Consider the following 12,770-nt stretch of genomic DNA (forward strand, 5'->3'; position numbering starts at 1 on the left):
AGGGCATTTCTAGTTGCGTTGACACACACACACACACACACACACACACACACACACACACACACACACACACACACACACACACACACACACACACACACACACACACTAGAATTGTATGTCTCTGTATACTAGGATGGAATCGGTCACCTTGGGAGACACATAATTGAGTTAGTTCTGTTTTTCTAGGACATATGCCAAGGTTTCCTGTTACGAATAACAATAGCCTCTGAGGTACTAGCTAATAGTAGTCAGGGGAGGTGAGGCTTGAGCTGAGCAGTAGCTTTATTTATCTAAGAGACAATCCAGGCAATAAACCAAACGTAGAATTGCCGTTCTGTCCGAGGAGACTAAAAACCCTGCTTAGTGTGACTCCCACATTTATCTAAAATATCCGTCGTGTAATATTACATTTCCCCTGAAGCCGCTACTGCAGGGGAAATGACTTCCTGGCTTCAGCTTCCTTGTTTGCTGGGGGTACTGGTCCTCTGAGCTATTAGCCCATATGGCACACAAATCTTTGGTAAGGCCCTGTTCACAGCCAAGTCTAGCGCGTATGCCTGGAAAGCTCCCAGTGTTCATGCTAAACGTGTCCATAGGGCTTGATTTACTAAACGGAGACCAAAAAAGTGTATACTTCTTGTCCTCCGTCGGACTGGTTTACGTTTGTTATCCCCACTTTTTTTTTTCCAAGTAAGGTATAGTGTAGTAGACTATGCTATTCCATACCGCATCGTTTACTTTTGTTTAACATGGGAACCTATGGGTTGACATATGCCGCTGTATGGCATACATCACAGGCATCCCTTAAACGTTTACATCTTTTTAATAGCTTTACGTGACGTGTAGGTTAAACGGGATACTGTAATAGTATAACGGTGATGGATGCCTAACAGTGCAACATGTTACCCGTAGACCACTATAACCTATACGTCATGCAAAGGGTCATGAGCGTTTATGACCAATCCATTTAACATATACCATTGGAGTCTATGGGTAATGGATGCTTTTCCTGACATATACGTTAAACATAGGCAATAAACTATAAGTGGATGTGGCCTACATAGCATCTAAAAATACAGAACCAAACCTTTTTAAAAAAAAAAAAAATAAGATACACGAGAAGTCTGTTTGGCACCTACCACTACAAAAATGGTAAGAATGTAAATATGATAATAATCCCTATATAATATACTTGAGGCGCAAATGACATATATAGTCCTCTTTTGTATTAAGTTTGAGCACTGCCATCGCTGGTGGGTACATTAGGGTTACCAGGAAATTGTTCCAGATTATAATTGAACGCCCCGACTGGCTGAATAAGTAACTTTATAACCAGTGTGTTTATACGTCTTCCTCTTTAATAGAAGTGATGTGTTCTCATTCATATCTTGTCCTGTGGAATTGCTTGTAACCTGGTATAACATAATAAATACTTGTTCTCTACAGAAACTGCAAAAAAAAAATGGAAGAAAAGGGTTCGCATGTTTCAGTTATGTCATGCGCCTGGTGTGATCAGGGGTTAAAAAGCTGTGGACACACAGCACCTTACAATATGTGAAAATTCTCCTAAAGCATTGATGGGCGCCCGTCCTACGCGGCGGCTTTGCAGCATGTTTTATATGCGCCTTCCTACTCTAGCTTTTCTATGAGTTTCAGTGTTTCCTCTTTTTAATACATGTAAATGAATATATTTTTCCCTTTTTTATATTTTTGTTTTAGCAAACACCTACCTCTTCATGGTACAAGCCCAAGGTATAATGCTAAGAGACAACGTTCGAACCATTGGACATATGCTTAGACAGTATACCAATAAAAACAGTACACTCAATGGAACAGGTAAGACTTTTTTATCTTTTTTTTTTTTTCTTTTTTTTTAAGGTTTTCTGCTTTTGTTAGTTGACGATATCTATGTTCAAAATCTGCAGTTAAACATTGTCTTTAATGGAGCGTGACCTGTATAGCTGGACAATTCTTTGTGGGAAACCGGATCCAGTAACCCCTGTTCTCAGAATTAATGCTTGGAACCTCCACCTATTCAGATTTTTATGGCATTATTAGTAGATTCGACTTGAACTTGAAGTGGTTTTCCAGCCTACATTTTTTAAGTACCCATTCTGTTTGACAAAAAACCCAAAGACATGCAAATAACGGACACAGACATTCATGTTCTCTTATTAAATAGGTTGTTTTACTTAACATGGCACAGAGTTAACTGAATTAATGTAGCACCCTTTCTCTAAGGAAGGTTGGACCCGCAATGACCATTCTATGTTAAATTTATTGTAATCTGAGGCCATTGTAACTTGATGGATCACTGTATTTTTATTCATTGTGAGGGCTCAGTCCATGTGACTATCCCAAGCAACTAATGAAAGTGCTTACAGGAGTGTCCCATGTTCTGCCCTGGAACCCCCCTAGAAATGGAGTGAGACACTGGGAAGTGTCAGCCACCCATATGAATGGCGCTCTATCCTTTTTATAGTCAATGGGAAGCTTTAGAAACCGCAGAGTGCAAGCACGTGTGCAGCCAAGTCTATCTCCTTCTGTTTGTTGGTATGTTCTAAGTAGGGCAGAGCGATTTTGCCCAAAACTAAAATCTATATTTTTTTCCGATGCTTTGGGTGATTTTCGATTTTGAATCTCTATTTTCTTATTTTTTTCCCGTTTTTTTAATTTAACATTTATATTAAGAAAATAATTTATTCAATTATCTCTTGGTATTACTAACTTAACATATATTAGTATAATAATTGTACGTAACTTCACAACTTTTAACCTCTGCAAATACTTTATCAGAAATACAATTGTAAAAACGTTTATCTACCGTATTTTTCGGACTATAAGACGCAGTTTTTAGCAAGAATAAATCTTGCTAAAAAGGCCCTGCGTCTTATAGTCCGCAGTCAAGGGACCCGGCATCGCCGGGCGCCACGAACGCTTCATTACTTAACCCCTTCCCGACCCATGACATGCCGGCATATCATGGAGCAGGGAGGGGATGATGTATGGAGTGGGCTCACACGCTGAACCCACTCCATACACTGCAGGTGTCCGCTTCTGACACGCTGCTATAACGGCCAGGGACAGCAATTTAGCTGTTCCTGGCAGTTTAAAGGGCTTGTGCCATAAAACACATGTATCCCCTATCCACAGGATAAGAGATACATGTGTGATCGATAAGGAGAACGGGGACCGAAAGTTACCAAAAGCGCTGCATGAGAAGCTGTAACGTCCGTGTTTTGTGTCCGGCAGCTTCATAGAGATCAATGTGATTCTTCTGCGCATGCGCGAGCGGCTCTACATTGATCTCTACGGAGCTGCGGAACAGATAAGTCGGACCCCCAGCGATCTCACATGTAGCCCCTATTCTGTGGATAGGGGATACATGTGTTTTATGGCAAACCCCTTTAACTAGTTAAATGTCGTGGTCAATCGCGACCGTGGCATTTATAGGGTTTTTCTATGAAGGACATTTATGACCTATCCACAGCATATGTCATACATGTCAGATTCAGGTCCCACCTCTGGGACCTGCACCTATTTCTAGACCGGGGCCCCCTAAACCCCGTTATAGCTTTCTGTTCTCTCCCGGCCACTGGATTACATGTGGAGTTACTGAAACAGCGCAACTCGCTTAGCTACACTGTTTCCGTAACTCCCATAGAACTGAACAGTAGTTAAAGAAACAGCGTAGCTCACGTGCTACGCTGCTTCCGTAACGGCCATTCACTACTATGGGAGTTAGGGAAACAGCGTAGTGTGGCCGCTGGTTCAAGTCCCCTAGGGGAACTAATAAAATGTGTAAAAAAAAAAAATGTAAGATACATTTTTAGGAGTGTAAAAAAAACTAAAAAAAATAATGTAAAAAATAAAATTTCATCCCGCAAAAAAATAAGCCCTCACACCGCTCAATTGATTAAAAAAAAGTTTTGGCCCTCAGAATGTGGTGAAACAGAATAAATTATTGTTAACAAATAGGAAAAAAAATATTTCCTGTTGTCTAAAACCTGGGTGCGTCTTATAGTCCGAAAAATACGGTAATTGATTATAACTTCTGTGTTCCCCGGCAGGGAACAGGTTAACAGAATCTATAATCAATGATGCATTGTGTGCACTAACATCCCTCTCCGCCCGTCACCACCTCAGCCGGTCTCCGACGTTGCAGGTGAGAGCAGTGTAAATTGCAGCAGGGCCAGGCAGATCGCGCCGCACAATTATAGTGTCTGAAGTCTGAGCAGGACCCTGTGCAGTACCGACCCCACCATGGAGTGTTAAATATATGACATTAAGGCCGGATTCACACGACCGCGATTGGACTGTGAAAAACGGTCTGTGTGTCAGATGGATTTCACAGCCCGATCACGGTACATGTGAATGGGACTCCAGGCATTATACATTTAGGCTACAGTCACACGACAGAAAAAAAAATGCCCATTAACAACTGATCAAATGTCAGTTTTTCATGTCCGTTTTGCCTCCGTGTCTCCATTTCCAGTCCGTCTGTCCTTTTTTTTTTTTTTTTTTTTTCCATGGCTGTAAAAAAACAAACAATGACCATGTAGATAGTGCCGAAATGTCCCTGTACGTAGTGCGCCCATAGTGACCCTGTGCCTCCATAGAGCGACCCAGTGCCACCCCCCAATATAGTGCCACAGTGTCCATGTAGATCGCAGCACCCCTCCTCCCTTGTAAACAACTCAAAAGAAAAGAGGCAGCACTTCAAATAGTAAGTCTCAAAAAGTGTTGTTTATTCACCCATATGTGAAGAGGATGCAACGTTTCCGCTGCTCAATGCAGCCTTTGTCCTCCCTTGTAGATAGCAACCCCACATGTAGGTCTCACCACCACCCCCCTTGTAGATCGCAGCACAACCCCCACTCCCCTGTAGATCACACCCCCCCCTCTCTTCTTGTAGATATCGCCACTGTAGCTGCCACTAGGAGCTGAATCCCAGCCAGAGGTTGCCCACACTTTGGCTGGGGATTCAGCTCCTAGTGGGAGCTACTGTGGTGCAATCTACAAGCGGGTGTGTGTGATATCTACAAGGGGGGGTGGTGGTGCGATCTGCAAGGGAGGTTTTATCTACAGCTTGCTGCGCTACTCTGTTACCATAACTCCCATAGAAGTGAATAGCAGTTACGGAAACGGCGTAGCTCGCGTACTACTCTGTTTTCGTAATTTCCGATCATGTAATCAGGAAGTGGCTCGGGAGGCAGCGGGAACAGAGAAATGTTGAACTTGGTTTAGGGGGCCACATTCTAGAAATAGATGCGGGTCCCAGTGGTGGGACCTGCATCTATCTGACATTATAGCATATCCTGTGACTTTGCCATAAATCCCTTTTTTAATAGAGGGTAGTTCCCAGTTTGTGACTCCGCTGTATGAGACAGGCCAGAGAGTAGTGGCAAATATTGGCTCTACCTCTGGCAAACCTGGTACATCCATTTATAATATGGAAGACTATTCGTTTGAATGGCCAGCATGTAGCACTTCATTTTTTCCTGTAGTAGCCATTGCATGAGAAATGTATGGCCAGCAGAAACTTCCGTAGCTGTTATTGCCTGGGTTTTCTGAAGCTGGACCCGTGGCAATCAGCTGATCTCCGGACTGGTTTCAGTATAAAAGCAGTTGTCACGATAAGACCACAAGTCTCACTATAAATGGAATTCATGTACAAAGAATGTGAAAGGAGCAACACGTGGAGGTTCCATCTGTAGCATCTTTGCATGAGTTTTATTACCTAAGGAAAAAGTGAGTGCATGATGTCATGAAAGTACTTTATAGGGTAACTAAGCGTACAACAAACTTCTGACATGTCGCTAAACGAAGCTGCTCGTGTGAGCACTCAGCCGATTTTGCTTCTGATCGGCTTTTTCCAGAAAACCGATGTAGCGGAGTACGGACTCATAGACTTTCTATTGAGCCTGTACTATGCTACGTTGATTTTCGGAAAAAGCCAAACTGAAACAAAGCGGCTGAGCGCAAACATGAGCACTTCTCCCGCTTTGTTTTAGCGATTGGTGGGTGTTTCAGTGCTCGGACCCCCATGAATCAAAACTTCTGACACGTCACTATCACATATCAGAAGTTTGAACGTTTAGTTAACCTTTAAGATTAAAATGGGCTATATGCCTTCTCGCAGAGATGTGTCCGGCTACAAATGATCACATGCCAAAACCCACATGCCCCCTTATCTCAGGAATAAAAGGAGGTTTGCTAGGTCATTTATTACAAAAGTTGCAGTATACCCTTTTAATACTTTCCAGTCCAGGGGGCAGGCTTTCTGCCAGCACATATAGTGATTGACAGCTTCATCTGTATATGAGCTCATAAAGGGGAAGCTATCAATCACTTGTGAAAATTCAGATGACGGTAATGCAATTAGAGCGAAGGTGTGACATCACGTCTGACAACAAAGTGGAGATAAACTGCTGTCTGTTTCCAAGGGCAACTAGCGGAATGTTAAAATAGGTACAATAAAGCTAAGTATTTGCAAAGTTACTAAACAAGTTATGTAGATTTAACCCCCTTCGCGCACTGCAGCCTAATCTCACATTCTGGTGTGGGTGTCAGCTGTGCATGACACCCCATTGCCCCCTCCCGCAACGCGCCGATTGTTGTCATGGCAGCCCAGGGGCCTAATAAAGACCTCTGCTTCTGTGAAGGCTGTAAATTTGTCTATGTAACGATCGCTGGTTTAAGTCAGTCCTCTTGGGGAACTAATAAAATGTGTAAAAAAAAATATGTGAAATGTAAAAAAAAAAATCCCTCTTCCCATTTTTTTTCCCTCTAAAGTAATGTAAACTTGTATACTAATGTAAAATTGGTATCGCCGCATCCGTAAAATCCAAACTATTACAATATATTATTTAACTCGTACGGTGAGCGCCATAAAAAAAGTTAGACTCCAAAATCGTTCTTTATATTTTTTTTGTCACATTAGCGCTAAAAAAAATAAAAAATTAATAAGTGATTAAAAAGTTGTAGGTGCCAATAAAAACTACAGCTCATCTTGAAAAAAATAAGCCCTCATGCAGCTCCACCGATGAAAAAATAAATAACGTATGTTGTTTTTTTTTTTTAAACTGTTTTTCCATTGTAAAAGTAGTAAAGTATATTAAAACAAACCTATATAAACTTGGTCTCTCTGTAATATTATTGAGCCACAAAATAAAGGTAAAGTTGCTGTTGTTTTTACCGCATGGTGAAAGCCATAAAAACAATGAAGGAATCAGTTGTTTTTTTTTACAATTCCACCCCACAAAGATTTTTTATTTTTTTTTGTTTCCCAATACATTTTATGGTACTTTAAATAGTGCCAATAGAAGCTACAACTCCTCCCGCAAAAAAATAAACCCTCACACCGCTCCATTGATGGAAAATATAAAAAAAAGTTATGGCTCTTTGGGGGCGGGGAGTGACAAACTAAAAAGCATAAAATGGCTTCGTCCTGAAGGGTTTATGTAAAATATTCAAAACATAATTAAGCTTTAAGCTCAATAGATTTCAAGCAATGAATCAATTAACCCCTTCCCGACATCTGCCATGTATATTTAAGGCGCAGGTCGGGTGCGGGAGTATGGAGCAAGCTCACGGGCTCCATAGATCGAGCGCATCGGCTGTATCTTACACCTGACGTTTCAGTGTAATGAGCGGGACCCCTTATATGCCGCAGTCAATGGCAATCTCGGCATCTAAGTTGTTAGACATGGGGGTGGCCCTGTAATGTTCCAATGGCCCCCTCAGCGACGCGGTTGGCCTCGGGGCCTGATGAAGGCCCCCAGGTCTGCCATCTTTGTACTCCTACGAAGCCTTGCTTCCGGCAGGGCCTCATAGGAGGTTGTCTGTCAGTATTGGGGTATGTGCACACGATAGCAGGCTTTTACGTCTGAAATGACAGACTGTTTTCAGGAGAAAACAGCTGCCTCGTTTCAGACGTAATTGCTCCTCCTCGCATTTTGCGAGGCTTCTCTGACAGCCGTAAATTTTGAGCTGTGCTTCATTGACCTCAATGAATAACGGCTCAAATTATGTCTGAAAGAAGTGTCCTGCATATAATGTATATAAGTGTCCTGCACTTCTTTTGACGAGGCTGTATTTTTACGCGTCGTCGTTTGACAGCTGTCAAACGACGACGTGTAAATGACAGGTTGTCTGCACAGTACGTCGGCAAACCCATTCAAATGAATGGGCAGATGTTTGCCGACGTATTGTAGCCTTATAGCATAATACGCCTCGTTTACGTCTGAAAATAGGTCGTGTGAACCCAGCCTAAGGCTGGGATCACACTGAGTTTTTTGACGTGGAAACTGCGCCACAAAACGCACCAAAAAATGGCCGAAAATGCCTCCTATTGATTTCAATAAAGAAGGGACAATCCTTATCTTTGGGCATTTACGCCTCTGACCTCCCATTGACATCAAGGGGAGGCAGAGAAAGTGTATTTCGCTGCGTTTTATGCCCGCTGCGCTCAATGGCCGCGGGCGAAAAACTCCTTGAAAATCGGCGTGCAGGCAGAGGAAAATCTGCCCCAAAATTCCAAACTGAATTTTGAGGCAGATTTTCCTCCTGCTAAAAACTCTGTGTGAACCCAGTTTACTGATACACTGCAGTACATTAGTATTGTAGTACATCATGCAAGCGAGCGGGACTAGTAAAAAAATAAAATAAAAAAAAATTAAATACAGTAAAATAAAGGTGTATGTGTGTTAAATAAAAAAAAAATTCCCCCAAGCACAATATAAAAAACAAAAACAAAAAAAAAAACCTCTCTCACGCTGTGTATATGTATGTGCAGTCAGGAATAGTTTAGGTGAAACACAACAAAGTAGAGTTTTCCAACATTTGATCAACATGTTAAATTATTTGTATCTTCTCGTATTAGTAATTTAATTCAAAATTTCTAGTTAACACAAAAAAAACGAACATTCATATAATATTTAACAATACGTTAAAATAAGTAACTAATGATATTCCCGATGATTAAAGTCACCGCTACCTTTATTACTCTGTTCTATCCCCTATTCTCCCATTTAATGCACTAATATCCCTGTGCGCTAATGCGCTAATATCCCTATGCGCTAATGCACTAATATCCCTATGCGCTAATGCACTAATATCCCTATGCGCTCTGTTACGGTCTGAACGCTCATAGAGAGGACCACAGCCGTGCGGGGAGTTCTGTATCTTGTTTTCTATTAATGGAGTTGCTTTTCTGTAGTCCTAGAGCAACACTTTAACCTGTTTGTCCAATATGACGTTATGCTGTGAATACTTCCCTGTTCCACTGTACTTGCCACATTGCAGACGTTTTAGTTATCAGGTGCACTCTCCATTCTGCTTTAATCCTTAATAATTTTTAACCCTTTATACACCTCCGTCGATTCTGATGTCATAAAAGACATCATCACTGGGATTGCCAATTTTAGCCTTCTGGAGGCAGCAGGTTTTTTTGCATTGTTGCCTCAACAGATTTCGAAACATAACTTTTTTTTTTTTTTTTGTATATTATTTCATTGACCTAGCTGTGTGAGACCGATCAATAACATGACTATTGTTACCAGATTGGGGATACCGAATGCGCCGTTTCATCTTCTTTGACTGATATCATTTTGTGTTTTTAAGTTCTGTTATACTTTTCAGATTTTTTTTATTTACCGTATTAAAAGGGTTCTAACCAAAGGAAATATTTTAAATTAACAAAGAAAAAAACTCACCCCTTAATCACCCGCCAAATATTGCATACGTTCTGGCGTTCCCCTTGATCTTTATTTGGCTGTAGTGGTCACATGCCGGCCGCTTGCAATCAGTGGCCTTAGCAGACACGTACAACACTACTGCCATCACCGCTCAGCGAAGGAAGCCATGATGCCAGCAGTACGGAACGTGACCACTGAATGGCTACATCGGTCCTATGCCGGCCACTCGCAAACAAAGACCAGTGGGACCTCTGAATCGGTGGAGGATTGAAGATGTGAGTTTTTTGTTTGTTTACGGTTTGCTGTTTTTTCCAGAAGTCTGATAACCCCTTTAAACCCAGTGGTCTTTTACTCTTGGTTGTTATTTTTTTATTTATTCTTTTTATTATAATTTATCGGAATACCTGGTGTAGCATTATAGCCTGTACATATAACATGCACCGGCATCTGTTCGGAATTATCGAACAGGCATTCTGGTGGTTCTTACGCAAATTTTTGTAATACATTAATCTAATCAGACCGTGTTTTTACAGGATTGCGTCCAGAAATAGAGCAGTGCAACCTTTTCTGTACAGAACCATGGGTAATGTTAGAGGGAGCTCCAGGGCTGAGGAGGGACCCTGTTAATAACCACAGCGGGGTATACTCAATAAGTAAAGTTGGGATGGGATCACTTTAACATTTTATATTCATCTTTTTACTTGAGTTTTTTCTTTTAATGATAAAGATCTTTCCATTGCGCCTCTCACCTTGTTGTATACCTGCTTGTTACAAGGTCTCTCCGTGCTGAATGAACTTTGGGACTGTTAACTAACTTGGCATCGTGCGTTTGTGATATTTAATAGCTTGTCAGTTATTACTTCGTTTTATGATATTTTTATAAAAATGTAATTTAAATTACTCATACAGTTCTTGGAAAAAGTTTTCTCCGCTTGGACTTTGTCATGTTTTATAGTGAAATAACATTGGATCATGGTGGATTTGAAGGGTAATTGTATCTTGGTCATGGAAAAAAAATATATTTCTAGATTCACTATATGGACAAAAGTATTAGGACAAACCTCCTTAATTATTAAATTCAGGTGTTTCATTCGGTCCCATTGCAATAGGTGTAGAAAATCCAGCACCTCGCCTTGCAGTCGCCTTTACAAACATTTGTGAAAGAATGGGTCGTTCTAAAGAGCTCACTAAATTCCAGGGTGGTACTGTCATAGGAAGCCACCACTACGACAAGTCCTTTTGTGAAATTTCTTAATTTCTAGATATTCCACAATCTACTGCGAGTGGTATTATTGTACATTGGAAGCATTTAAGAATCACAGCAACTCAGCCACAGAGTGGCAGACCATGTAAAGTTAGAGCGGGGTCGCAGGGTGCGAATAGTGCATAAAAATCGCCAACTCTCTGCTGACTCAATCACTGCAGATTCCAAACCTTCTCTGGCGTTAACATCCACAGAAAAACTGTGCCCCGGAGCTTCATGGCATGGGTTTCCATGGCTGAGCAGCAGCATGCCAGCCGTACTTCTTCAAGCACAATGCCAAGCATTGGATGGAGTGGTGTAAAGCACGCCACCACTGGACTCTGGAGCAGTGCAAACGTGTCTTGTGTAGCGATGAATGGCGCTTCTCTATCTGGCAGTCTGATGGATGAGTCTGGGTTTGGTGAATGCCAGGAGAACGTTACCAGCCTGACTGCAATGTGCCAACTGTAAAGTTTAGTGGTGTAGGGTTAATGTTATGGGGTGGTTGTTCAGGAATTGGCCTAGGCCACCTTCGTTCCAGTGAAGGGAAGTATTAATTCTTCAGCATACCGGGACATTTTAGATAATTGTATGCTTCCACCTTTTAGTTACATAGGTTGAAAATAAATTACCCGTCGTTCGTTGCTTGATTTAATTAAATCCCTCAATTCCATTTGTCAATAAATAAGCATCTAGCCTTTTTTAAAAAAAAATGCTGACATAGTATCTAGTATTGCAACTTTGTAGGAACAGTTTTGGGAAGGCCCTTTTCCAGCATGACTGCACCCGGTACACAAAGCAAGGTCCATAAAGGCATGGTTTGATGAGGTTTATGTAAGAGAACATGAGTGGCCCGCACAGAGCCCTGACCTCAACCCCATCGAACATATTTGGGATGAACTAGAAGAAATTGTGAGCCAGGTCGTCTCATCTAACAGCAGTGTCTGACCTCACCAAATTCTCTTCTGGATAAATGAGCAAAAATTACCGCAGACACACTGCAAAATTGTATAGAAAGTCTTCTGAGAAGAGTGGAAGCTGTTTTAGCTGCATAGGGGGACCAACTCCATATTAATGGCTATGGAGTTAGAATGGGATGTCCAAAAAGCTCCTGTATGAGTCCCAATACTTTTGTACATATATTGTATGTATTTATGCATCTTGCGAAATTAAAATTCCACCATTCTGCTGGCTGATTTCTGCACAAATGTCATTTTTTTTTTTTTTTCTTGACGTTTTTGCATGTGAAGCTGCACGTTATGAGATTAGTGGGTGTTCCCTCCCTAAGCATGTTCTTTCTGCCCCCCTTCCTAATGCTCTAGCCCAATGGTTGGCAGCTGGGGGACCTTGGTTCTTCACCCTGCGATCCTGGCTCTTGTTTCCGATCTGTGTGCTGTATAATATACATCTCTCATGTTTTGCGGAACGGAAAGGCAGCTCATGTGAAAAGGCCATTACATTTTACGTTTATTTTATTGTACGCTATCTATCTTGGTTATTTTAACTGTTTTCTACAAAGATTCAGCAGAGTTTTAAACCTAAATGTAAAATATATATATTTTTTCCCCCTTGCAGATTATCCAGATGGTACAAACTCTACAGATTTCACTGCACAGTCAACCATGTATCTGCCGGAAAACTTTACAATCGCTCCACACCTTCCGTGCCCAGAAAAACTGCCTTTTATGCGTATGTATTAGAATGCTCTGTCTTAACTATGCATTGTAACTGTATACAGCTTAAAGACGCACTCCTCCACTCTTTCTTTTTTTTGCCCCTTTTTTGTACATTGGTGTTTCAGTGGGGGTGCTGTGTGCATAAAAACA

The 12,770-nt window shown here is 41.4% G+C and overlaps 1 protein-coding gene across 1 annotated transcript in view; it reads left to right on the forward strand.

The window, feature by feature from the left end:
* Positions 1–12,770, forward strand: part of B4GALT6 (beta-1,4-galactosyltransferase 6) — a 112,310-nt gene that overhangs the window by 35,787 nt on the left and 63,753 nt on the right. The window contains exons 2-3 of the mRNA XM_075826310.1: positions 1,723–1,839; positions 12,520–12,633. Coding sequence (XP_075682425.1) covers positions 1,723–1,839; positions 12,520–12,633 — 231 coding nt within the window. The remainder of the gene's footprint in view (positions 1–1,722; positions 1,840–12,519; positions 12,634–12,770) is intronic.

The sequence above is a fragment of the Rhinoderma darwinii genome, chromosome 5 (genome assembly GCF_050947455.1).
Source record: "Rhinoderma darwinii isolate aRhiDar2 chromosome 5, aRhiDar2.hap1, whole genome shotgun sequence".
Taxonomy (NCBI): domain Eukaryota; kingdom Metazoa; phylum Chordata; class Amphibia; order Anura; family Rhinodermatidae; genus Rhinoderma; species Rhinoderma darwinii.